The 25,300-nt window shown below is 30.9% G+C and overlaps 1 protein-coding gene across 1 annotated transcript in view; it reads left to right on the forward strand.

Annotated features, from left to right (window-relative positions):
- LOC121118089 (uncharacterized) overlaps positions 1-25,278 on the forward strand; it is a 77,508-nt gene extending 52,230 nt beyond the window's left edge. The window contains exons 2-3 of the mRNA XM_040712632.2: positions 20,366-20,439; positions 23,918-25,278. Of these exons, the coding sequence (XP_040568566.1) occupies positions 20,391-20,439; positions 23,918-24,564 (696 nt within the window). The 5' untranslated portion in view covers positions 20,366-20,390 and the 3' untranslated portion in view covers positions 24,565-25,278. The remainder of the gene's footprint in view (positions 1-20,365; positions 20,440-23,917) is intronic.
- The last annotated feature ends 22 nt before the right edge of the window (positions 25,279-25,300 follow it).

Raw genomic sequence — 25,300 nt, forward strand, 5'->3', positions numbered from 1 at the left:
GATTTCCATTTATATAGTTCTTTCATGTCGAAATATGGGACTGAATCGTATTTATCCACTAAAAACTGGATTTAAAAAAGAAGGTTTTAAAGGACAACCCGTAGAGTTTGAACGTTTTAATGGTCATTTCTGTGTTTTACGGCTTAAATATCAATAATAAATGTGGGGTTCAGCCTGGGAATAAAATCCTGTTGCATGGTGTTATTCATCGTTATTGGACCGTTTGAAAACAGAGCTGCAAGAAAAAAAAATACACAATTGACCCACAAAAAAAATCATTTTCCATCACGACAATGTACCAGCTCACATCTCAGCAGTTGTGGTCGCAAAATTAATGGAAATACGTGCAAGTAGGGTAATTTCTCAAACGACCCTCGTAATAGTAAAATATATATGAGTATCGAATGAGAATTGAATTTGGAATTAGAAAATAACGGTCCATTTTTTATTAGACTTTCTATGTGTACATTATTTAATGTTAATTTTCGATTTAGAAAAAAAACACATTGTACATAATTATTCTCAGAACACTTTTATATATTTTTTGTCGATTCCATCTCATACATTATTGATTTATTCATCAACTTAGATAGTAAGTAGAGTCTCACCTATCCACAGAAAAGGGATCTTGGGATGGTAAATCTCCTTGATATCAATGTACCAGTAAAAGACAGATTTTGTGGGAGGCTGATGTTCAAGATTTATTATTTGTAGTGAAAGACGTCCAATTGCGATTCTTAGATAAATTCTGCATACCAGCCAATAGTAGTTGATTTTTCTCTTATTAAGTCACTGTGTGGCTTCAACAGTATTTGCCCCAAAAAAACAGGGTTTAGTCAACATACGAATTTCCTTACTATCCATTGTTGTGAAAATTACACAACTTGGGTCACTAAAACAACTTTAAACTCTAAATTAATGGTCAGAATGCTATTAAATTTTGAGACGCACTACTTGAAGGCTAGTACTAACCAGAAATAAGGTGGCTTTTCTCAACAATGTTGTCATAGATGTGTCAGACTGGGAGTTACTAAGGAATGTTGTATATATATAACGGGTGCCCCATCTAGCGGTTGCATTTTAAACTACCACTTTTTTTGACGTTTGACAGCTATAGTAACTTTCTTATTGTGTTTAATATTTTGTAAAAGATCTCCGGTTTACGAAATGGTTAAGTTTATGCTCAAAAAAAATTGGGAAATACCGAAGACTTACTTCCAAAATGGAGAGTCTTCAAACGAAACTGCAAGAAGATTACGTCGGTGGAAATAAAGTGCCTTCCAGGCAGTTTGTGGATGAATTTGTGAAGCATTTGTGCGAAACTGTTTCGTTAATGAATAAAACAACGCGTTCCCGTGTTCGTCCAGTGCACTCAATCGAAAACATTGCTGCTGTTGCCGAAACGAAAAAACGAGCAAGGAGCTGCCATTACGGTCAATGGTGAGCGCTATCAGGCCATATTGGAAGATTTTTTGTTTACCCAAATGGAAAAGGAAGACATCGACGACATCTGGTTTCCAACAAGATGGCGCTACGTGCCCCACAGCCAACGTTACAATGGATCTTTTGCGCACTGTCTTCGACAATGGCATCATAAGCCGAAACAGCAACGTCAACTGGCCACCTCGTAGCTGCGATTTGACTCCTTTGGACTATTTTTTTGTGGGAAACTTCAAGGATAAATGTTACGCCAACCATCTAGAGACGATTGACGATTTAAAACACGAAATTGGAGTCGCCATTGCCGCTATTGAAGCTCACACAATCGAAAATGTATTGAAAAATTGGGTCGACAGAATGGGCTACTGTAAGGCAACCCACGGCGGCCATATGAACGAAGTGGTGTTTCATCATTAATCGGAATGTGAAGGCTTTCAAATAAAAAAAATATATTTAAAAATATTTATTTGTCTTTTTTTTATTGCGATATCAAAAAGAAAAAGTTTCGTGGGCGATTCTTTATTTATAATAAATACTTGTGTTCACATCAATGGTCAAGGAAACACAGGTACCCATCCCCCTCACAGTAAACAAGTGGAGGGGTCTTCCAAAAAAATAATTCCACAAATCAAATTTGTTATTTTTGAATAAATATTTTGTTATTTTTATCAAGAGAGAAAATATAGTATTTCAATTCCTTATAACATAATAATTATTAATCATCATCAATACCAAATAAGTTGTTGCTCTCCACAAAAATAAGTAAAGTAATCTTGCCGGTAGGATAAAATGAATAATAACCATTCTCACAAAAGAAATCCATTATATGAAAAGATACACATTATAAAAGTGTATAAATATCAGGGATTTGGAGCTCATATTTTACCCAAATTATTTTCTTATCAATACACAACTTTTCTCAATACCTTTTTTTTTTTTAATTCGAAAAATCCCTTCTGCGCATCCATATTTATCATACAACTTTGCGTTGTCATAAGGATACAACAATGACAAGAACATTTGAGGAGTTATGAAAGCTAATGATTAAGGAAGAATGAGACTTGAAAGGTTTGTTGAAACAATATTTAATGCAGGGTGATTACTCGAAAATTAGAATTTTACTCGAGCCCGTCTAGTCTCAGTTCAAAAAGTCTGAAAATTGTGTACTTGGCGCCATTCTAAAGAACTGACAAAAAGATACATACTGATGTTTTTTTTGTTTTTGTATGATCAAAAATATCTGATCAACAAGTAAAAGTTGATCTCCGACAAGAAGTTATTCACAATGGACGCTGTTCCGAAGAAGAGATATGATCGCTTCTTGGCTGATTGAAGAGCTGAGGCCGATGGAACCTTCAGGGCGAAACATTCATCTGAGGTCATGGTCCTCGGCGTCCGTGGCATCCGGACGGCACTAAGACGCCTCAGACGAATACTACAAGGTCTTTAGGTACCATATCTTGCCATGGTTGAAGAGCACGTTCCCCAGGGACAATTATGTGTTTATCCAAGAAGGTATCCCGGCACACACGTCCAAAAAGGTGCAGCATTTATGCAGGGAGAACATGGCTGCCTTCTAGCTTGCAGACTTCTGGCCTTTGTCCTCAACCTACGTGAACCCCCCTGGACTTCTTTGTTAGTGAGTCATAGAGGCAAGACGAACAAGACTTCTTACCCGAATATCGATGCTCTAAAGGCCGGGATCATAGAGGAGTCGAACAACTTGTCCTAAGACTTCATGAAGGCCAGCTGTGCTTCTGTTTTTCCCCGTATTGAAGCCATTATTCCGAATAGATGGGGCATATTGAACAAATAGTGTAGAAAATTGTTCAACTACCAACTTTTGCTTCAAAACTCCTTTTAAAATTTTCTAACTTTTGTGTCCTCACCCTGTACATCTTACATTAGAGCAGTGATCCTCAAACTTTGTACAATCAGAGCCCAATTACAATACTACAGAGCTTGCTGAGGCTTTGTAGACAAAATATGAATAATATCTTAAAATTAAGTTTATATATAATTATTGGGGATAATATATTCCTGAAAGTAGATTTAAAAATAATATGGGACTCAAAAAGCATTCATAATGTCCAGAGTTACTTTAAACGTAGGGCCAAGCAACACGTAGGACCAAGGAAAACGTAGAGAAAAATAGCAGTTTTGAGATTAGAAAAGGAAAAAAAAATGGATGTTGCGTCTGCTCTTTTATATTAAATTTTCATTATTTAATAGATCGTCGTAATGCTAACATCTCTGAATTATGAATTACCGCCTAGTATTTTTGTAATTTTTTTCTATTTTGTAAATTTGACTCAATCCCAGGTTATTTAATTAAATATAATAAGGACTAACATACATTACTCCCAAACATTTTTCAAATGGTCAAAGTTACCACGTTCATTTTCGGTTTCGTTTTTTTACATGCTAAAAATGCTTACGATTTGCAACCTTAAGCCTTACTTGCATTATCTTCTGTATATATATAAAATAGAGTTTTTTTTGTCTATCTTTTGTGCGTACCAACAACGTTTAACCTAGGAAGCTGAAATTTGCATGGGTGCTTCTTTCAGGCTAAGACAAGGGTGATTATACTATACCCACAAACCCACAAACTGTTCTTAGCAGCTCAAGGAGAGCAGATAGAAGGTTGAATTAATAATTAAAAAGTGATTGAGTTCTCAAAAAAAAAACAATAAAATAAAGTTTGTAGAAATTTATCTGGAAATTCGTTTGTACTAAATTTAACAGATAAAAATTGATGCTTGAATGAAATATCTGTCCTTCTCTGAATAATTTCTCATTTTTTCATCAAACGCCAATTTTCAAATTTTTATGAAGAAATTTCAAAAAACGATGCATTTGGGAAATTTAATTAAAGACTCCAACTGATGACAGATTATTTTAAATTTCCAGAACATTTTTAAAAATTATTTTTGCAATATTTCCAAAAAGGAACCAGTTATCGTTAGTTATTTTTTCAAGAACATTATTCTCCATAATTTTTTTATTTTTGCAAGTATGGAAAAAACTTTGGTAGGTTAGTGTTGCTCTTTACAATGCCAATAAATGCTATAAGCTATATTTTTGCCAAAAAAAAGTTGAATAATATGATCAAATGTAAACACAAGCACCTACCTAAAACTATAGAGACTATACGAGAAAGGGGCTTCATATAAGGTTGATAGAAAAACAAGGTTAGACCATCATGTCATCGGGCATGCTAGAATTTTCAATTTGATATATCGTACCGACTGCTGGGCAAGATAGGCAGATTTTGACAAAACACGCAACCACTCATTGAAGGTGACGTCACTATTGCTAGAATTTTCAATTTGATGTATTGTACCGCCTGTTGGGCAAGAAAAACAGATTTCGACAAAACGCACAACAACTCATACAGTATGACCTCTATTTTTTAAAACATAGTAGAAGTCAAACATCAGTCGTACACGTGTTATAGTATAACCTTCTATTTATATTAACGTTGGCATTATATATATAAATCAAGAATATTTTTCCTTACATCTAATTCTGATTTGTTTAAAATTATGTATATGCACTTTTTCATCTCTTGCACAGATCATTCTTATATCACGTCTTTTGACTAAGATTCATATAATATATATTTTTCTGTAGAATAAACCAGAAACATAAACTAATAATTAAAACCATATTTCATAGTATTTTAAAGTTATTTTATTTTAAAACGAAAATACATAACCCTTACCATCAATAAAGGTTATTTATAGTCTATATTTTTTGATCGAGGTTATGTGAATACTGAACATAATTCATAAACATAGTTTTTGTTTACTTTTTTATTTCAAACATCTTGTCTCCTCTTTCCTTTTTAGGCTCTTTACCTAAAACTAGACATGTAATGCATATATGCAGGTGCTTTGCTTATTTAATATGTTTATTAGTGTTGAGACTCGATCCAGCACCGATTTTTTCCCCGATTTGGTCTTACGTAATTCCCATGAGCAATTTGTACCGATTTTGATTCGGTCTTCCTTTATGACCGATTTTTTTCCGTCTCATATATTACAAGAGACTATTCTTTTTTCTATATCAACTGTCAATCATTTATTTCAAAAAAATCTCTAAAGTACACAATAATTACTAGAACAAATACTGTATAGATATAAGAGACGGTGGGATCAAAATTAATCCGAGCAATCTCTATTTAAACTTCGTATAACGTCATTGTACTTGAAACCCGATTTTTTTGGGACCGAACTAAACCGAATTTTTCATTTTGGCCGATTTAGACCGAAATTTTCTTTTGGACCGAATTTTTATATGAGATTTTGTCCAGACTGAGGTTTTTTGTAGGGCCGAATTAGTTGGGTCCAACAAAAATATATAACAGTCTCAGATCGTTCTAGAATTTCCAAACCGAAACACAACTCTAATGTTTATGTATAAATATATCATTATTTCAAAAAAAAGTATTCTACATAGGTATGAAGTCATTTATCAAACATATATCATACATCAGCTCATAAATTAAATTAATATACCTATTTAAATAAATTTAAACATGAATTTTTTTTTTTAAATTCAATTTGCATATTGTATGAATATATTAATAAACTCTTGGTAGTTAAATTAGACTGTGTTACAAGACAAACCTCACTTTCCGATGCGATTCTATTAAAAATTCCGATACCGATTCCAATTCTTTGATATTTAAAATAATAGTTAAACAATTAAAATTTGGCTGTCAGGGGCCACAACAGAATTATAGGGGGGGGCTTGGTTTTTTGAATTTGTTTGATACAAAATCCATTAAAAAAAATTTTTGGTAAAAAATTTGAAATATTAAATTTTTTGAAGAAAAATTTAAAATATACAATTCGATATTTAGAATTTTTTCGAAATAATTTATATTCTATATAAATAAATTATTCCTAAATATACCTAACTTCTCTAAAAAACCAAAGGTTGATATAAAATGACATTGATAATATTTTTGCCATATTGTCCATTGTCACTGGTATTGTGAGATTTGGTCCATCTAATATCCATTAGTTACTTAATACCCGAAGGAAGATTTTCACCGGAATGACTTTCATGTAGAGGTCTTGTCAGCAAAACTGAGTATTTTAACTGCCAACTCGAAGTAATATAATGTGCAGTGACAATTAAATAGCTCTTAATTACTCTTGGGGTCCATCTATTGCTTGTAAAGGATATATATTTTGAGGTGGATAACTGAATTCGAGAGCTTCTTTGGCATCGTCGTAACGTGTAGGAATCACAGTATTTCTAAAATGTTTTTTATGTGGTATTTTATATATTGGCTCTTTAATTATTTCCGTAAATCTTTCTCCCTAACCAATAAAAAGGGTTTCATTCCTTCAGAAATAAAATACCATATCTTTGCCGTTATTCGTTATGGCCTATGAGAATCATCGGTAAGATGTTATTTAAATGTTGTAGATATTGAAAATTGCCTTGTTTTCACCTCTCTTTTTCCCCAGAGACTTACTACAATAATGTCTTCTCATATTAGTTGATATGATTGATGTACCTCCACTGGCATAAAGGATTCGTGTGGAACAGTACTTACAGATGGTTATAAATTTGTCCACAACTTTTTGCCATCATTTTCGCTATCTTTATAAGGAAATCCAAGGTGGTCCCAAACTGAAGACTTGTACGTACCAAAAAAAATATTTTCAACTCCATATCAAATAAATTTGCAATCCATAACTATTTGTTGGTTGATGATACTTAATTGAAATTTTAAAAAAAATACAGATTACTTCGAAGTAACGAAGATTTAAGAACGGAATAATTCTTTAATATTGGTTGCCTTAATATTTAAGGTGCAAGAGATATTTATGACACAAAATATACATGTTGTTTTTTGTAACTAATAATAAACTACATAATTGCTCAGGTTTATTTATATAAATATTTTAAATGTATTATAATAGGTGAAGTTAAAAGTTCTGAGCGTGTTTTCGCTTTATTTTGCCAATAAAATTAACATAGCAAGGTTTACATCAAATATGTGTCATTTAGTTGGATAAATTTTGTCCATTTTGAAGGAAATTTCATAGTTTCGAAGAAGTCTTCGTCCCTATTTTAAAAAAAAATTGATCAGCTTATTTTCACAAGCCTCTCTTGAGGCCAGTTTTGTACCATCAAGAAAATTTTGCAAATGCTTGAAAATGTTATAATCGCTTGGCGTGAGGTATGGACTATACGACAGGTGCAATAGAACCTCCCATTCAAGCCCTCTGGCGTTGTCTTGATGGAATATAAAACCCTTTGTACTTGCAAATTCTGTGGATCGTCTGCTTCAATTAGATCAGTTGTTGACAATATAAGTCCGAATTGAGTGTTTTGCCCGATGGAAGGAGCTCATAGTGGATAATTCATTTCCAACCCCACCAAACACAAAGCATAACCTCCTTGTTTGTAAGTCCGGGCCTTTCAATCGTTTCAGCCGCTTATCCGTATTTTGACCACGATTTTTTTCGGCTGTTGTTCTGTTATGTGACCCATTTTTCATCGCCAGTCACCATACTCTTCAAAAATGAAGGAATTTGAAGATTAGTTAAATTGAGCAACTTTTTTTAGTTAATGAGTCAAGTCCTTCCTGTTTTTTATTATAGGAATATAGTTGATATCTGAAATTATTTAGTAAAAGTTAAAGTTAAAATTGAGTCTTCCATTTTGCATTCATAGGATTAAACGATTTAAGTCAGAAATCTTTAAAGGTCGAATGGAAAATATATCGGGAAAACATTTTTTAATTTTAAAATCTCTGAAGCATTTCAATTGTCAACCAAAGATCAATCTACTAAAGTTGCTGATAATCATATATTTAATATTTTTAAACCTCTCAAAGCAGCACACTTCGTATGAAAAAGAACTAAATAAATACTTATTAAGAGGCTTGGATTTTTCTCTTTTTTTATAAAAAAACAAAAAACAATGATTGATCCACAAAAAAAAAAAAAAAAAACTGAGAAAAAGATTATTATTTATTATCTTTTTGATAAGCAGACAGTTTTCTTAAGTCTAAAGTCCCCTGTTTTCTAACAAGAAAAGGATGAAATGTTGATTTATTACACAGTATATATGCATAGATATTACAAGAGGATCGAGAAAGTCTTGTTTAATACATATATGTATGATATTAAAAAAAATGCATGCTCATAACGATTTTAACAATTTTCACATTGGATGTGTTTTTCTATCTTTTGGAGGAAATTGATGACGTCAGTGTTTGTTTTCATTGGTGGAATGCCTTTCAGGTAATCCACAGAGGCTCTTGAATGGGACCGAATTTGCAGTAAATTGTTATATTTTTTAAATGTTAGGCCTAATTAGTGTTCACGTAGCAAAAACATTAGATTTTTTAAAACATATTTCAGCTCCAAAAACATTAAATTGTGAACACAAAAACTAATTACTGTATTTCAAATAAACCAAGAGTCAGAAACCTATTTATTCATCATTCAACTATAATGTTCTACGAACACCACCAACAGACGGAAGTAACGGACCAGAGTAAATCCAATAAGAACACCTTTGGATTGGGGGTACAATCATACACTAAAACATATATTCTATAAGGGATTACACTTAAAAGGATGTACATACATATAACTATCAAAATATATCAACTCGTAAAACACAAGGTACATTACTATCTATTTAAAACAAATCCCTACGTCATTATCTAAAAGTATATAAAAGACAATACATAACATCAACCAGTCCCTTAGATCTCCTTAACAATGTCGACTCTTCTTATAATGTTAAAAATATTCAAAATTGAAGATTAAAGTAGTCAAATCAAGACTAAAAGTTAGTGTACAATAAAATAAATGTTTGCTGTAAAATAATTTTTGAATGTGCATTTTGTAACTTTGAACTGTATGAGTACTTGATCTCAGAAATAACAAAGTAGCAAAGGGTGTGTGTAGCTATAGCTCAGTGTGTCATAATAAAAATAAAAGGGGAGTGTTAATATATAATAATGAATGTTACTTTAGCAACAAGAGATTGTAGTTGGAGCTCTGCACGTCATATTAAAAAAAAAAAAAAAAAAAAGAAGAATACATATAACTGAAGCTTTAAACCAAGAAGCGAAACGCGACTGTTGGCTTAAGGAGATAGAAAGGTGCAATTTTGACGGATGTATGTAGACCAAATTTTTCTTTGAGACCGGGTAAGAACAAATTTTTTTATGTTTAGGCAGAACTAGTTAACTCCACAAAACATCATTACAGTCTCAGACCGGTCTAGGGTTTTTAGACTGAATACCAGCACTAGTAGATATACTCAGAGATTAACTTCCTTTGTTTCTTCCTTCAAAATGAATGGAAAGAGTTGGATATAAATCTTAGAGCTTAGTTACACACACTTAAATTAAATGAATAGTTAACTAAATATTTGAATAGACTGAAACATTTTTTTAAACTATATTGAGTACGATAGAAATAGTTATTCCAATTATACAACTCTGTAAATAGAAAAAATTCTACTTCTATTTCTGCTCACAATAGGAAAATAAGTATAATTTTATACAGGGTAGGTAGGGTAGGAGATGGATTTAAAAATACATCAATAATTTTATATTTCCATTAATAGGCAAAAAAATAATGTAGGCAAAGTATATTTACAAGATTTTTGCAAAACATTTTGACTCAATATGGCCAACTTCATTATCAATCACAGCCTTTATACGTCGTCTGAATCCCATGCAGGAGTTGATGACAAACTCCTCTGACAAGTTGTCCCCATGCCATGTAGCCTCTTCAGTGAGTCCACATTTGGGTGTCAGGTACTGTTGGTTTCCCTCTACAAAGTACCCCATATAGAAAAGTCCAGTGGGCTCAAATCTGATGAGGAAGTGGTCCATATCTCTTTGGACCAGAATCGAGCCATATTGGTTAACTTTTGGCACTTGGCGGACGTGTGAGAGGGGTGCTGTGCTGAGTCCACACGTAGTTACCCTCTGGGTAGTTGGTCTTCAGCCATGACAAGATGGTGCAACTAAGAACCTTATACTAGTAGGCCTCCTGGTCAATTTTCTGTCCAACCTTGAAAAAGAACCAAAGCCCACAACTCCGAAGACCATTAATTGTGCTACATATTTGGTGTGGTAAACCCCTTTGACCTCTTCTTTTGTTTTCACAAGCCAGTAGTCGTTCCGCGTTGTCCCAATGATCAAATGTGAAAATCTTCTTGTCAAAGAAAATTTTCACAACTCCCCTTGATCTATGATTTTCCTGCCTCCTGGCTTTCAGCCACACAGAAGTCGTTCCTAGGAGCCACACAGAAGTCGTTGGCGAGGCGATTCATCTACTAAGTGGGATCCTCCTTTATATTCTACTTCATACCTAACAAAACTTCATATCTCTCTTTAAATTATACCCTCCACTTCCTAACATCCTGAAGAGATCTTCTCCATTTTTTTCTTTTTTCGGCTCGGCCAACTTAAAAATCAGGCTCCTAGAACACTTAACAATGTCTGTAATCTTCATCACATCAACTCCAGCATCAAGGAGATCTGAGATGCACTTCCTTTTTTGCTTGCTGCTCGTTCATGATGATTAAATGACTAAATGATTGGTATAGTTTGTTTATGTAAAAAAGAAGGCGGAAATATAATATCAAAAATCACTCAACCTTTTCATAATAATGCCAAAATAAACAATAATTAACAGTCCACGTTTTGCTTGCATACCCTGAATAATTACATAGAAAGTAATGCTCTGGTCTACGAGTTTTTGGTATACCTGTTTATAATGTTACATACGAGCCCCATTTTGATTGTTGGGTAGTTATTTACATTGATTTTACTATTCAGCTTCTGATAAAAGTGCTCATTTTTGCTGTTAATAGATAGCATCCAGAACTATATTCGTGTCAACCTTGTCCGAGTAAAACTCAAGTCCTCATTATCTGAGTCCATAAAAAAGCTCAAGATCGAGCCCAGACTCGAGTACTACTGCTCTGAGCAAATAGAATATTAGAACAAAATATATATACGATATAGTTATTTATTGATGTTGATTACAACCAAGTTTGATTCGATACCAAAATTGAACATCGTTAACTGAAGTTATAAAAATTGTCAAATATAAGCTGTATTTTACCAACTGTCCTCAATTTGTAAGTTTTTAAATAGAGATATATATTTTTGGGCCATAGTAAAATATACATATTAATATACCAATATAGCTGCTAGTACAAACGTAATATGAAACGGTATTGCTAAAATTATATTAAGTTATTGTTCAAGAGTGAAAGATATTTATACAATTTTGTAGGCAAATGACAGCTATTCCAAAACTACTCTGAGTCCAAATCACTGTAAGTCTGAATTCGTATGATAACGAATCCAAGTAAAGTCCAATTTCATATAAATAAGTTTACAAAGCAGATATGGAGCAAGTACCAGAAGAATATCAAGTGGAATTAATTGACTTGCAATGTAATGAATCTTTGAAATCGACGTTTCACTTGTGACTTCTACAAAAAATATAGATTACCAATTGAAAAATATTATTAATAACGCAAAAATGATGATGTAATTGTTTGGAAGCACAAATACTTGTGGACAATTTTTTTCCAAAATGAAATACACTAAAAGTAATTTGAGAACAATATTGCGTGACGATCACCTGGATAATATTTTGCTCCTGTCATCGACAAGTATTTCACCTGATATAGAAAAAATATAACAAATTAAGCAGAAAAAATTGTCTCATTAAATAATTTGTATTTTTCTTACTTTTGTTTTTTTTAGATTTTTTTTTAAATTGTGTATATTTTTAATTTGTTTATAATAATTCCTGTAGTAAAAAATAAGGTTATAATTTAAATCAAGTTATATTGAATCCTTCTTTTCTCTAAACACCCAGAAAATTAATTATATATTCAATAAAAAGGTTTTCCACCATGATTCTGCAGTGATAGCTATTTGGCCATCTGCCATGACACTACATAGCTATTTTGGCGCCTACTCTCCAAAAAGTTGCCGATCCATGTCCTAGAGTTGTTCTTTCCTAATCATTAAAAGCTTGGGATCATTGAATTTTAACTTTTCTCTCACACTTAAAAATATAATATAACACTTAAAAATATAATATATAACACTTAAAAATAAAATATAACGTTTGGGAAATAGCTGTTAACCATACCTGCTTTCAGCTGACAATAAATTTGAACTATATGGATTTTGTTTGTAATTTAATTTAATCATGTAAGATTGTGGATAGTTCCGGCTCAGTGGCTCTATCGGTCCCAGTCTTGGTTCTTTCGTTTGAACGGTTTCGGTATCTGTCTCGGTTCAGCTTTATCCGTCTTAGTTCCGGTCTTCGGTTTCGGTTCTTTTTTATACAGACACAGTTGGTAACAGGCACTTAAAACAAGGCCCCTAAAACTAAAGTTACTTAAGAAAATAGTTTTCAAAGTGGGCCGTGATGGGAGGCTAGAGGGGGGGGCACAGGAAGATGGAGAATCGAGGATTGCTTTCAGTCTACATATATTTCGTATAAAGGGGGCCTCAGCTAAAAATGTATTAATGTAGGTGGCCCTGGCATACTAAATTTTGGAAACTCTGCCATAAGAAATATTATATTTATTATATAATAAACCCCTGACAAGCTTAGTAGCGGACCTGGATCCATAATCTACCCCACCCTTCCATCTTTTATTTACACCGTCTGGTGCATAAAACCACTTTTCCAGATCCATAAGAAGCCCTTAGCTATTTGGAGCTCAGATACAACTGTATCACCCTAGCGACGTAAAAAAATACCATTAGGAAACGCAGTAATTGCACAAAAAAAATCGGAAAATTGACTTATTGATTAGCTAATTCATTTTTTTAAATATATATCGTATTTTGTTAAATATATTCTATATGGAACAAAAGCACATGAACCTATAACCAATGTATTGTGGTCGCGGTTCGACTTTGTCTGTTCCAGTTCAAGCGGTACAAAAACCGAAACCGTTTGAGCCACTAGACCGATAAAGGCCCAGCCTTGAATTTAACTTGTCATATTTTCCCAATTTTTTGACAATTTTCTTGACTTTTCTCCTCTTACACATTTTTAATTTTTATTGATAAAATAATACACACATTATGGCCTGGTTTCACCAAGGTTTAATCAAATATAAATCAGATTAAATGCAATGACGTCATATTTGCCTTGTTTCAATATAAGTTGAGTTAATGCATAAGTTCAATACATCTACAAATCGACCTATAGAATGAGTAAAACCATACAAAAAGGTATTTTTAATTTATACAAATCTATTTAATATATATTTTTATAAATGAACTTTTTAACAATACATAAAAATTAAATGTAAAAGCTTTTTACATTTTTTGTATAGACGGCAAAACTGTCTTTCATAATGATACCATGTTTGAGCGCGATCTTTATACAAGTTTGCTTGCAACAACGTTTGATTACGCGCCATCGCACAGAACCACGATTGTGAGCGAATTCAAAGACAAATACGCAAACAAATACCCTCGATTAACCAACATATTGACCTAATTTAGCTCCGTGTGACTTTTTTTGTTCCCCAAACTTAGCTTGCCACTCTGTGGAATCCGCTTTGAGTCTATTGAAACCCTAAAACAAAATTGGTGGAAGGAGTTAAAGGCAATGGCAAAAAGTGCCTATAAAATATTTTTCAAGGAATGGAAAAAAAGCCGTTGACATATGTGTAATGTATCCAATGGAGATTACTTTTAAGGTGAAAAAATAAATTTTAATGATTAAATGTGAAATTTGTGTTTTATTTAACAACTCCCGGTACTTTTTGGACAGAATGAAATTGTAATCGGGACTATATTGGGGCCAATTTAAGTCATATAAATCAATTAAAGGTTATAATCTCTAGCTATAATTCTTGAGTATTTTACTCACCCCATAAATTTGAATACAGAGTCTTTAATTGACTCAAATGTGTCTAGGAATTATTTAGCTGTATGTATACTACCAAAGGCGAACCAGAGATCCGTTATACGGGACGTCATAGCATATGATGAGCCCGATGACCATTCAAGCCCGGGGGATTTTTAATTTTAAATTAGCAAGTATATGTGCTAGCCAATTCTTCTCAACTTTGGAAGGATTATTCAAAACTTGTAGAGAATTGTTTACGACATAAATAGAACCCATTCTAATTAAATCAATCAACGTTCAGTACTCTGATTAGGAGAGAGGGGAAAAATAGAAACATCGACAGCTAACAACACAATACACACTATATTATTGTGTTAACGAAGTAATAAAAAAATACAAAGATTTTCCCGGGTACTAGATTTTTGTTCAAGATTGTATTAGAACAGACACATCACATGAATTCTTTTTCTATAATATTATAGCTGAGAAGCATTTAAAGACTAAATATAATTTTTATATCTAGTAAATCAACATAATAAGTGTGCAAATATTATATTATTTATTTGAAATGTCAATAGATAAAGTCATACAGTTTTACAAACTTTTCCGCTTTTTAAAATAAATTTTAATTCATATAAAAATAATATATTATACACTAAGTTATTTCTGTTTAATACTTAGATTTTGAACATTTTTTGTTTAACTTAATGCATTGGTTTTCAATTAAAGTCATATGAGATCATCTGTGCATATTCATAGCAAGTTTCCATTATATTAATATTTTATATATAAATCTTCTGTCAAAACGGGTCTGCATGTAAAAAAAGTCATCAAACAAATAAGATATATGTATTTACTTAATAGAAGCCAATACAGGCATATGTAGAGCTGTTTTAGCTTAATAATACGTAAGGTGAGGAGCTGAAAATATTTGTAGGCTCTCATAACCACATAAATAATAAAGCTATAAATTTCAGCTCATCAGTGGGCCCTAATTTTATTAGGCTCTTGGGATTCAACCCAAGTTAGCATTTGTCAATTCAAATCGTGCGCAGCCACTTTGGGCCGAATGACCACTTCCCCAAAAGGACATTTTTACGAAAAATATAATTATAAATTTGATGAAGATTCATGCAGTAATGATATGTGACTATGAGTCGGCTTCATATTACTCCAAATTTATTACATAAAATGTTAAATAATTTGCCGCAAATTCAAAATCATTAAGTGTTGATTAATTAATAACTCAGGGGAACTTTTCTACAAATAAATTGAAGACAATTATCCAATTTATCTATGAATGCAAAATCCAAAACTGATCTCAGTTTTTCTTTCAATCATCTGAATTCTGAAATATCTGTGATTATACTAATTCGAGACTATTATCGTTCAAAGTTATTTTCTATTCTTAAAACAATCCCAAAATTAAAATTAGGATTACTGAAACTTATATAAAAGTGTTTTTATAATTAAAAAGTATTTATATTGATTCTGAATTCGATATATTTCAATTTTAGGCTGAAAAATGATGATAAACGAATCTTCTTTAGACCCTTGTGCTTATTCATAATACATAGTGATGAAGAATATTATAACTTATATTATAAAAAAATATTCTATGTATAATTTAAAAAAAGATTTATTAAAAAAATATGCATCTACAAGGATTTTTGTTCTTAAAGTTTTTCATTATTAAACTTTTTGTTCATCATAAAAATGATAATAATTTGAATTTAATATTGGAAATTACTTAATCAAAAAACTTTCTACTTTTATCAATTCATTTTTCTTTCTAAACTATTTATTAGAAACTTTTTATGTTATTTTAATTAACATTTCGCAACTTGTCTTTTTTATTAAATATGTAGCAGGTTTCAATAATGAAATCTATTTACAATTTGTCACAAGTAAATCCTTTCATTACTAAAAAAAATTCCAGTTAAATAATATTAACCTAATTTTTATTGTTACAAAACTTCCTGTACAGTGTACAATGCATATGAGTGCAATTAGAGCCTATATAATTTTTTGACAACAATTTTTCTTATCAAGAGAAAAATGATTAGTTTTCTTTATCAATATTAATAAAACAAAGTTTGATCTTTCTGTTTGTCTGTATGTATGTTTGAGTGTCGGATGAAGACTCATTTTTTCAACAAACTAATTCATTAATAAAAGAAAAAAAGACGGAAGTACATATATAAAACAATGATTGTGACTTGAGATGAAGTTTCAGGGGCGTCTACAGGGGCTGGGCTGGAGAGGGTATAGTCCCCCCTCTCAAATTAAGAAAATTTAATATTAAAAATTAAATTAGGAAAAAAATTTCCCAAAAAATTATATTTTGAAAAAGGTTGGATTTTTGAAATTTTTTCCCAAAAAATTAATTTTCTGCAAATAGCTATGGATTTTGGAGTTTTTTTCTAAAAATGTAATGTTTGAATTTTTTTTTTCAAACAATTTAATTTTTTGAGGAAAAATATTTCAGAAATTTTTTCGAAACAATTTAATATTTTTCACAATCAAAGTATTATTTTTTTAAATAGCTGTGGATTTGTGAAATTTTTTTCGAAACAATTTAATTTTTGTAATTTTTTTCGAAAAAATTTAATTTTGTAATTTTTCAAAAACAAAGTTTACAAAAAATTCCAAAATTAACCCCCTTTAATTTTTGCCCAAAAAAAATAATTATATATATATCTATTCATATCAATTATCCTGTGGACGCCTTTGGTTTAACAACGAGCGTGTGTAGGTAAAGCACAGTTAGTGAGGACTCTAGAGACTAAAGAGCTCTCTGGCTCATCACATCGTAATAAAATAAATACATAATTTTTATTAGTATTCTTTCATTATTGAGGAGAGAATATCTAAATATTGAGAAGATAGGTTTGATGAGCTCATGAAAAACATAGTGTAACTATGAATAGTATTTATTGGGAAGTTATCATTATATTATTAAAGCAAAATGCAAGGTTAGACCAACATGTAATCAGGCTTGCTAGAATTTTCAATCTGATGTATTGTACCGACTGCAGACCAACAGATGCAGATTTCTACAAAACACGTGACCACTCATAGCCTATGACGTCACTATTGCAAGAATTTTCAATTTAATGTATCGTACAGACAGCTAGGCAGGAAAATTAAATTTTGACAAACATGCAACAACTCATCTACTATGTCGGCAATGTTAAAAGCGTGGTGTAAGTCAAATATCAGTCGTACACGTGTTACAGTGTAGCGTTGTTTTCTATATTTATATTTCTAGCAGAATAGCAAAAATTATTATTAAAAATAGTACTATTTGTTTAAAGTAATTTCATCAATATTTTGGATAAATAATTTCAAAAATTAATTAATAAATATTTGATTTTTAAGGAAAAAAATTCCAAAATCCATAGCTGTACAAAAAAAAAAATTCCCAAATCCACAGATATTTACAAAAAATATATTTTTGGATAAAAGTTTCAAAAATTTAATTTCAAATATTACATTTTTAGAAAAAAAAATCAGAAACTCAAAACTATTCACAAAAAATTAAATGTTTGAAAAAAAAAATTCAAATTTCATTTCAATTATTAAATTTTATGGAAAACCAATTAAAAAATATTTATTCGTAAAAAATTTAATGCTTTTGCTCTGCTGCATAATTTACCAGAATGATCTTTTTTAAGATGATAAACGTTTCATCTATAAAAAATTAACTCTATTTTCGCGTAAAATTTTTTCATTCTGATTAAAAAAAAAAAAAGTTCTAGTAAAAAATAAAAATTCCTTATTTTTTTTTTTTTTGGGAGGCTACAGACCCTCCAGGCCACCCTTCTGCAGACATCCCTGAATGCACAAATATATATTGTGTATTTGGTTGTTAGATGTAGATATTTCTGCTTTATTTCCTCTTAATCAAGGTTTTGAACGTTGATGGGTTGAATTAGAGATTCAGCCTTTTAGGCTGCAAACAATTTGTTTCTCTTTCTTTTCGAAGAAAAGTTTGTATTATATGATCAAAGTAAGGGCGTGTATGATCCACATATTTTAGTTTTAATAATGAGTTATAGTATAAAATATATACTTTGTACCTATATCATATATTTTTAACTATAAAATATGTTGGCTCTCATCACAAAAGCAAGCTAGAATGAATTTTCTCCAAATTGAGTGTGGATTACATTTGTGTTATTACACAAATGATCGTAAATTCTATCAACAAAAAATAATATTTTTATCTGTAAATTGCACTAAATTGATTGTCACAATAAAAGAATACGTAATTGACAGATTTTATTTGAAATAGGGCATATCGGGGCCAAGATAAGTCTATTAGATCAAAATAAAAGTTTTAAACTATTGCTAAAATCCATAAGTCATTCCACAAATTTCTATTGAAAACCTATAATTGACTCCAATATGTCAATGAAATATTGGGTTGTATGTATGTCAGGGGCAATTTTGCTTTTTATATAACTTTTTTGGTCAGAATGAAATTTTTTTACAGTAAAATGGATGTAAAAATTTTATTTTAAAAGATTTTTTCCCTGAAAATATATAGTAAAAATTAAAACCCTAAAAATTGACACTTGATTAAATAATAAATTTAAGGATCCAGGCCAAAGAAATATTCATCAATTAATAATAATAAATTATGTGCATAAATAATGTAATTGAATTACAAATAGACAAATTCTTAAGCAGTAAGCAATAGAAAATGGAGCCCAGTTTCTTTTGTACCCATAATTAGTGATGTGTTGGTCCTTAATTAAGACGAAAAGCCCGCATGGGACCAGTCAAATCTTGTTCCATTCAGTCCATCTCACTTGCTAGTCCTTAAAGACAGTAAAATTGATGATCGTTGAGTGTGTTTTTCCTTTTTCATTGTCCTGTTATATAATGAAATAAATTGTATAACTAAGTAGTGTTTATGAAAAAATTCCAAGGGTTGTCAGATAATGACCGGTCCAAAGGACAGGTCCCAGGACCGATCGGACCGCTCTTAAGTAAGTACTAGACCTCTTACTAATCTTAAGCAATCAGCAACCAAATTATTATTAAATGATAAAACCATACAAAAGCATTTTTCCCCAAAGGCTAAAAGCCATATTTATTATTCTTTTTGAAGCAAAAATGGTCATTAAAACTTTAGACATTTAAGGTTATATGGTCTTTAAATCCTTTTTTAGGGTAGAACACCAATTCAATTTGACATGAAAAAACCATATAGATGAAAAAAAAATAATAACAAATTGATACAAACATTTCAGTATTGAGAAAATGAATTATTTATTACTTTATCTTGATTAGAATAAATAAACAATGTATATAACCAAGAAAAGTTGCGTAAATTGAAAGACCTTACCTAAAAACTAATGAAGTGCTTTATATTCTGGCTAAAGTCATAAAATAGACCTTATATTTCTTCTTTTTTATTGCCTTTAAAAAAGGTTGCTTTTGATTTATATTTATTTGGTCAATTTAATTTTTAAAATTCATAAAAAAATTTAATAAATTAAATGGGTTAGGTTGCGTGAATATAAATTACAATAATATTACGGGGGATTGAACCGCTTATGAGTTTATAGCTATCAATTAATTTGAATATAAAGTATCTATAAACTTGTTTTAATCCCTTGTATATAAATTATTAATTATATTAGTATATATTATTAATTATAAACTAATAACCAATTCAACACTTTAAAAGTTAAAAATTTGATTTTAAAATGAGGCCTTGAAAGCCAAATCTATAGAGGTTGAAAGTTTTAATGGTCATTTTCTACTTCTACGGTTTCAATCACAATAATCAATATCGGTTTTAGCCTGCGGGCGCTCCATGATATTCATTTTGTTGCATAGTGTAATGAATGCAAGACGGTGCTGCTATCTTGAACGATGTAAATAAACTACGAACAAGTAAACAACGTACATGCCCCATTGGTTAATTTGGAGCCAAAACCACAAATACATTTATAACAATAATTAAGCATCTTATATATTATACTTATATTCATGTGTTTACTTTTTTTTAGATTATAATACTTAATAGTAGAAAGTATGAGCAAAACGACAAAGATTTCTTTCGCACCAGATGATGGAGTTGCAGGTAATGTATAGACTATTTTTATAAAAAATAAAATTCACTAGGTGAATTGTAATATTTAATTTTTATAGTTGAAAATATATAGGCTTAGAAGAGTGTGATACTTGTAATTGTTGTAGCCTAAATAGTTTTTTTTTTTTTTATATATACTATTATTATTTCTTCCTTTTTGAGGAGGGAACATCTAAGTATAAAGTGTGAGAGCTTATAGATAATGAAGAGTAATGCTAGGGATTGCACGAGGAGTTATAAGTTTAAGAACTTGTTGGAGTAGAATTGAGGATCCACATCGGAGTAATTCCAGTGTCCATAGCCCTGCTACGAGGGTTGTTTAAAAAGTCCGTTCAAAGTCCAAGAAATAGCACTACTGGCGCGTATTGAGGATACATGTTTAGTGTGTAGTATCTTTTGGAAAATCTCACACCAACTTTCAGTCAGATCCTCTCTATTTCTTCCTATTTGGCATTCATATTAATTGAGGAAGTGGAGTGATTAATTTTTTAAATGAACGAAAAATAATTTCGTTTGTTGATTAAACATTACTTTGTGAACCGCAAAGAGCCTCAAGAGACTAAAAATAAGCTTTATAAATATTATGGGGACTCTACACGTTCAATTAGAACAGCTTATAAGTGGTTTTAAAAAAATGGAGTGGACATATAAGCATAAGTGAACATTCTGGACGACTGTTGAGATTACTACGCCAGAAATCAATAATAAAATCCATGATAAGGAATGGATGACTGAAGAGTGAAGGTGTGTAATATCACTATTGCTGTGGGCATCTCGAATTGGAGCCCTATTTCCATTAACTTTGCGACGACAAATGATAAGGTGTGAGCTGATACATTGTCGTAATGGAAAATGACTTTTTTGTGGGCCAATGGTGGTGTTTTTCTTGCAGCTCGCTTTTCAAACGGTACGGTAATGATGAATAATATGCACCTGTAATAGTTTCTTTTCCATATAGTCGATGAGGATTATTACTTGCAAATACAAAAGACAGCCGCTATAATCTTTTCTACCGATTCATCGATTCAAACGAATGCAAGACAGAAAAAATAAGCCGATCTGGCTGAAAGTTGGTGTGTGTTTTTCAATAGAAGCCAGTAGTGCCATCTCTCGGACTTTGCACGGACTTTTCATACAAAAAGGAGTGGGATTTATGTTTGTTTCCTTCATCTAATGTGTGATTGCAGCTGAGCTAATAAAACGGCATAACAGCCAACCTGCTCCCTCCCAAACCATAGGGAAAGAAAAATATTTTTAGAAAGTAATGTTAAATTTTCTTTTAATAATTTTTTTGTGCCCCTTTTCCTAGTCTTTGTTGATATTTAATTAAATTAACTTTTTTAGAAACATTTTATATGTATTACTGAATGTTACTGGAGACATTTTAAAGAGCCAAATAATAAAAAAATTAAAAAACATGGTAACTCTGACAATTTGAAGAATGCTTTAGAGAAGAGCTGCTAAGCTGTTTTGACATTTTACTAACTTGACTACAACTAGTGACGAGAGGAGAGGAAGTGAAGGAACTAAACAAGGACATTGGCAAGGCTAAGGTAATAGAAATAGAAGGTCAGAACATCCATGTAATTTGGATTGCTATAATTTTCAATTTGATGTACCGTACCGACTGCTGAGCAATACAGACACAAATGACATCATAGAGTATAACAGTGGTGCTCTACCAGTAACAGCCAAGGAAGGCGATATACAACCACTCTTGCTAACAGTTATACTCTTTGACGTCACTGTTAAGAAGCGTGGTGGAAGTCAAACATGAGTCGTAAATGTATTTCAAAAAGCCTTGGGCAGGATGAAAAAAATTTAAGCTAAAATAAGGGGAAAATAATTTTTTTAAGAATTTATTTTCTAACAAAAAGGTTATTTGACTAAATTATGCAGTACAGCCAGAATTTTAATTTCTGAAACTTTTTAAAAAAATAATTCCAAATAAAGCCCCACATCCCCAAATATATTTATATAATCCTGGTACGAGGCTTTGTTAAAAAAAAAAAAATTCAGTTAGTCATTAAAAATAGAGCAAGATGTTTAAATTATATATTTTTTAACTTTTGAACATCACTAATGTTAATCGGTTGCACTTTTTAGATTGATCGTTTATTTGTTTGTTTTTTGGTTTTTTAGTTTGTAAACCTGAAGAGAGATTTTTCCTTTTATAAGCAGCTATCTTGTTATTTCATTCGTAAAGACTGAACTTATTTTTTTACTATAGAGAAGATATCTTATATTTATAAATCCAAAACCGGATTGAAAAATTGCTAGGGGCGTCCATAGGATTTTATTTTGAGTAAGGCTTATTTTTTGGAATTTTTTTGAAAAAGAATCCGAAAATTAAATTTTTTGAAAGAAATTACAAAAATCCATAGCTTTTCATACAAAATTATTATTATTATTTATTTTTATTTCGAAAAAATATATAGTTACGCTCAAAAAATTAAATTTTTTGGGGGAAAAAATTGAAAAATTAAATTTTTTAGAAAAAAATTCAAAAATCCATAGTTACCTACTTAGAAAAAATAAAAAATTTTGGGCAAAAAATTTCAAAAATGATATTGAAAATATTAAATTTTTTGAAAAAAAACAAGGTTAAATCATCATGCAATCGTGTGGGCAAGAATTTTCAATTTGATTTTCGTACGGACTACTGTGCAAAACAGACATATTTTTACAAAACACGTAACCATTATACATTTGTCGTACATGCGTTATGGAATAACCTTATATTTATATTAACCTTGTTACCAAGAGTAGCTATATATCGCCTTCCTTTAGTGTTACTGGTAGAGAACTGCTGTTATACTCTATGACGTCATTTGTCTGTTTTGACCAGCAGTCGGTACGGTACATCAAATAGAAAATTTTGGCAAAAACCTATTACATAATGGTATAACCTTGTATTTATATTAACCTTGATCCTGCCACCAAAAAAATCTAATTTAATCCAAAACTTCCTTGATTTGGAAGGAATACACCATCATTATTATTTTATTCTTGAAGAGAAAACAATAGGTATAAAATAATCAGTAGTGTGTAATAGATGAAGAGTAGCACTGAGGATTTGTTTTGAAGTTACAATAAATGTTAGTTCTAGTTGGAATTGGAGTAAATTGAGGATCGGCATCCGATTCATTCCTGCCTATATCATTGCTAAATACAAAGTTTGGATTTGTGTTTATTTCCTTCATCTCATAACATCGCAGCTGTTTTAGTGAAACCTCATGACAGCTAAGCTGCTCTCCTTCAAATATTCTTCAATGATCATGTTAAATTGTTTGTTTTCGTAGTCACATGGTAAGGTCAAATGTCACGTATCAGTAATCAAATATATAAATACAATGAATTATTACAAAATGTATAGCATAAAATATGTTTTTAACTATTGTTGTAATTTTAAGGAATCACACGACATTATCTTTAATATATTTTATCGTTTCATTTACATATTATTTAGGTCACGTCACTCAACGACATCACCACGTACAAACAGATGAGGACTTGGATCCTCCAACATTACCCAATAACTACGTAGGACACACCACCAATCATAATCGTAATCCCAATCCTTCAAACGCATCTTCTTCTTCCACAGCCTCTCGGACCATCAATGGCTATTTGCTCATGGAAAGATTAGAAAAATTAGAATTGGGTCAAGATAGACTATCTTTAATTATTTCGGATCTCACCTCTGTCATTAGTGATTTAAAAAACAACTTAAATAATCCTCCACCTCCTTTAAAAGAAGTCATTCCTCATCCCAAAAAATGTCATAAATCCATATGCAGTCAGTCAGATACAGGAGTTCAAACGGAGGAAGTGTTATTTTCGCAAGCTGAAATTCGTGAGAAAGATAAAGAAATCATGAAACTTCGAAAGGAATTGTTTAAAATAAGTCATGCCCAACATCGTAATCACGCCACTGAAGAGAATCAACAAAAACCTCCAATAAAAAAATCAGCCAAAGAAGAAGACAAAGGGGCATCAACGACCAATGAATCCCATGACTTTGACTCAGAAAGTCCTTTGAATTTGTTTATAGAGTGCTTCAAAAAGAAGTACGATGTAGCTGTTCATCCTAATGACGTCGCTATTTTTGTTTGATTTTATAAATGGAAATGTAGCTTATAATGAGGGAAGCCTTCCACCCCCGCAAAATAAGGAATTTTTGCTTTTTACTAGGAAATTTGATACAAAAATTTATTTTCAAAAAATTTGATATAGGAAATTTATTTTCAAAAAATTTGATATTTGAAATTTTTTTTTAAATTTTTTTGAAAATAAATATGGTTTTTTTGAAATTTTTCATAAATAGCTATGGATTTTTAAATTATTTTTCTAAAAATTTTTGTTAATAGCTGTGGATTTTTGAATTTTTTTATAACCAAAAAATTAAATATTTGAAATAAAATATTTGTAAGCAAATGTTGATTTTTGAATTTTTTATTCAAAAAAATTAATTTTAGGTGAATAGCTGTAGATTTTTGAATTTTTTTTTAAAATTTAATTTTGTGTGAACAACTGTAGATTTAATAATTTTTTTTTTTAAAATATTTTGGAAAAAAAAAATATATTATTTTTTTTTATTCCAAAACTAAGCCTCCTCCAAAAAAAAATAATCCTGCAGACGCCCTGATAATAGTCATTTCATGATGATGAGAGATTTATTTATTAATCTTGATTAGACTCGTATTAATACCTAAAAGAGTAACTTCCTCTTGGATCATTCATTCTACCTAATACCTACTTTTTAATCTGTGGATGTAATTTAAAGATGTAATAAAGTTAAAATAATAAAGGTGTAATACCACTTTCTGTCATCATAAGGTAATACATAATT

This window comes from Lepeophtheirus salmonis, chromosome 5 (genome assembly GCF_016086655.4).
Source record: "Lepeophtheirus salmonis chromosome 5, UVic_Lsal_1.4, whole genome shotgun sequence".
In the NCBI taxonomy this organism is placed as follows: Eukaryota; Metazoa; Arthropoda; class Copepoda; order Siphonostomatoida; family Caligidae; genus Lepeophtheirus; species Lepeophtheirus salmonis.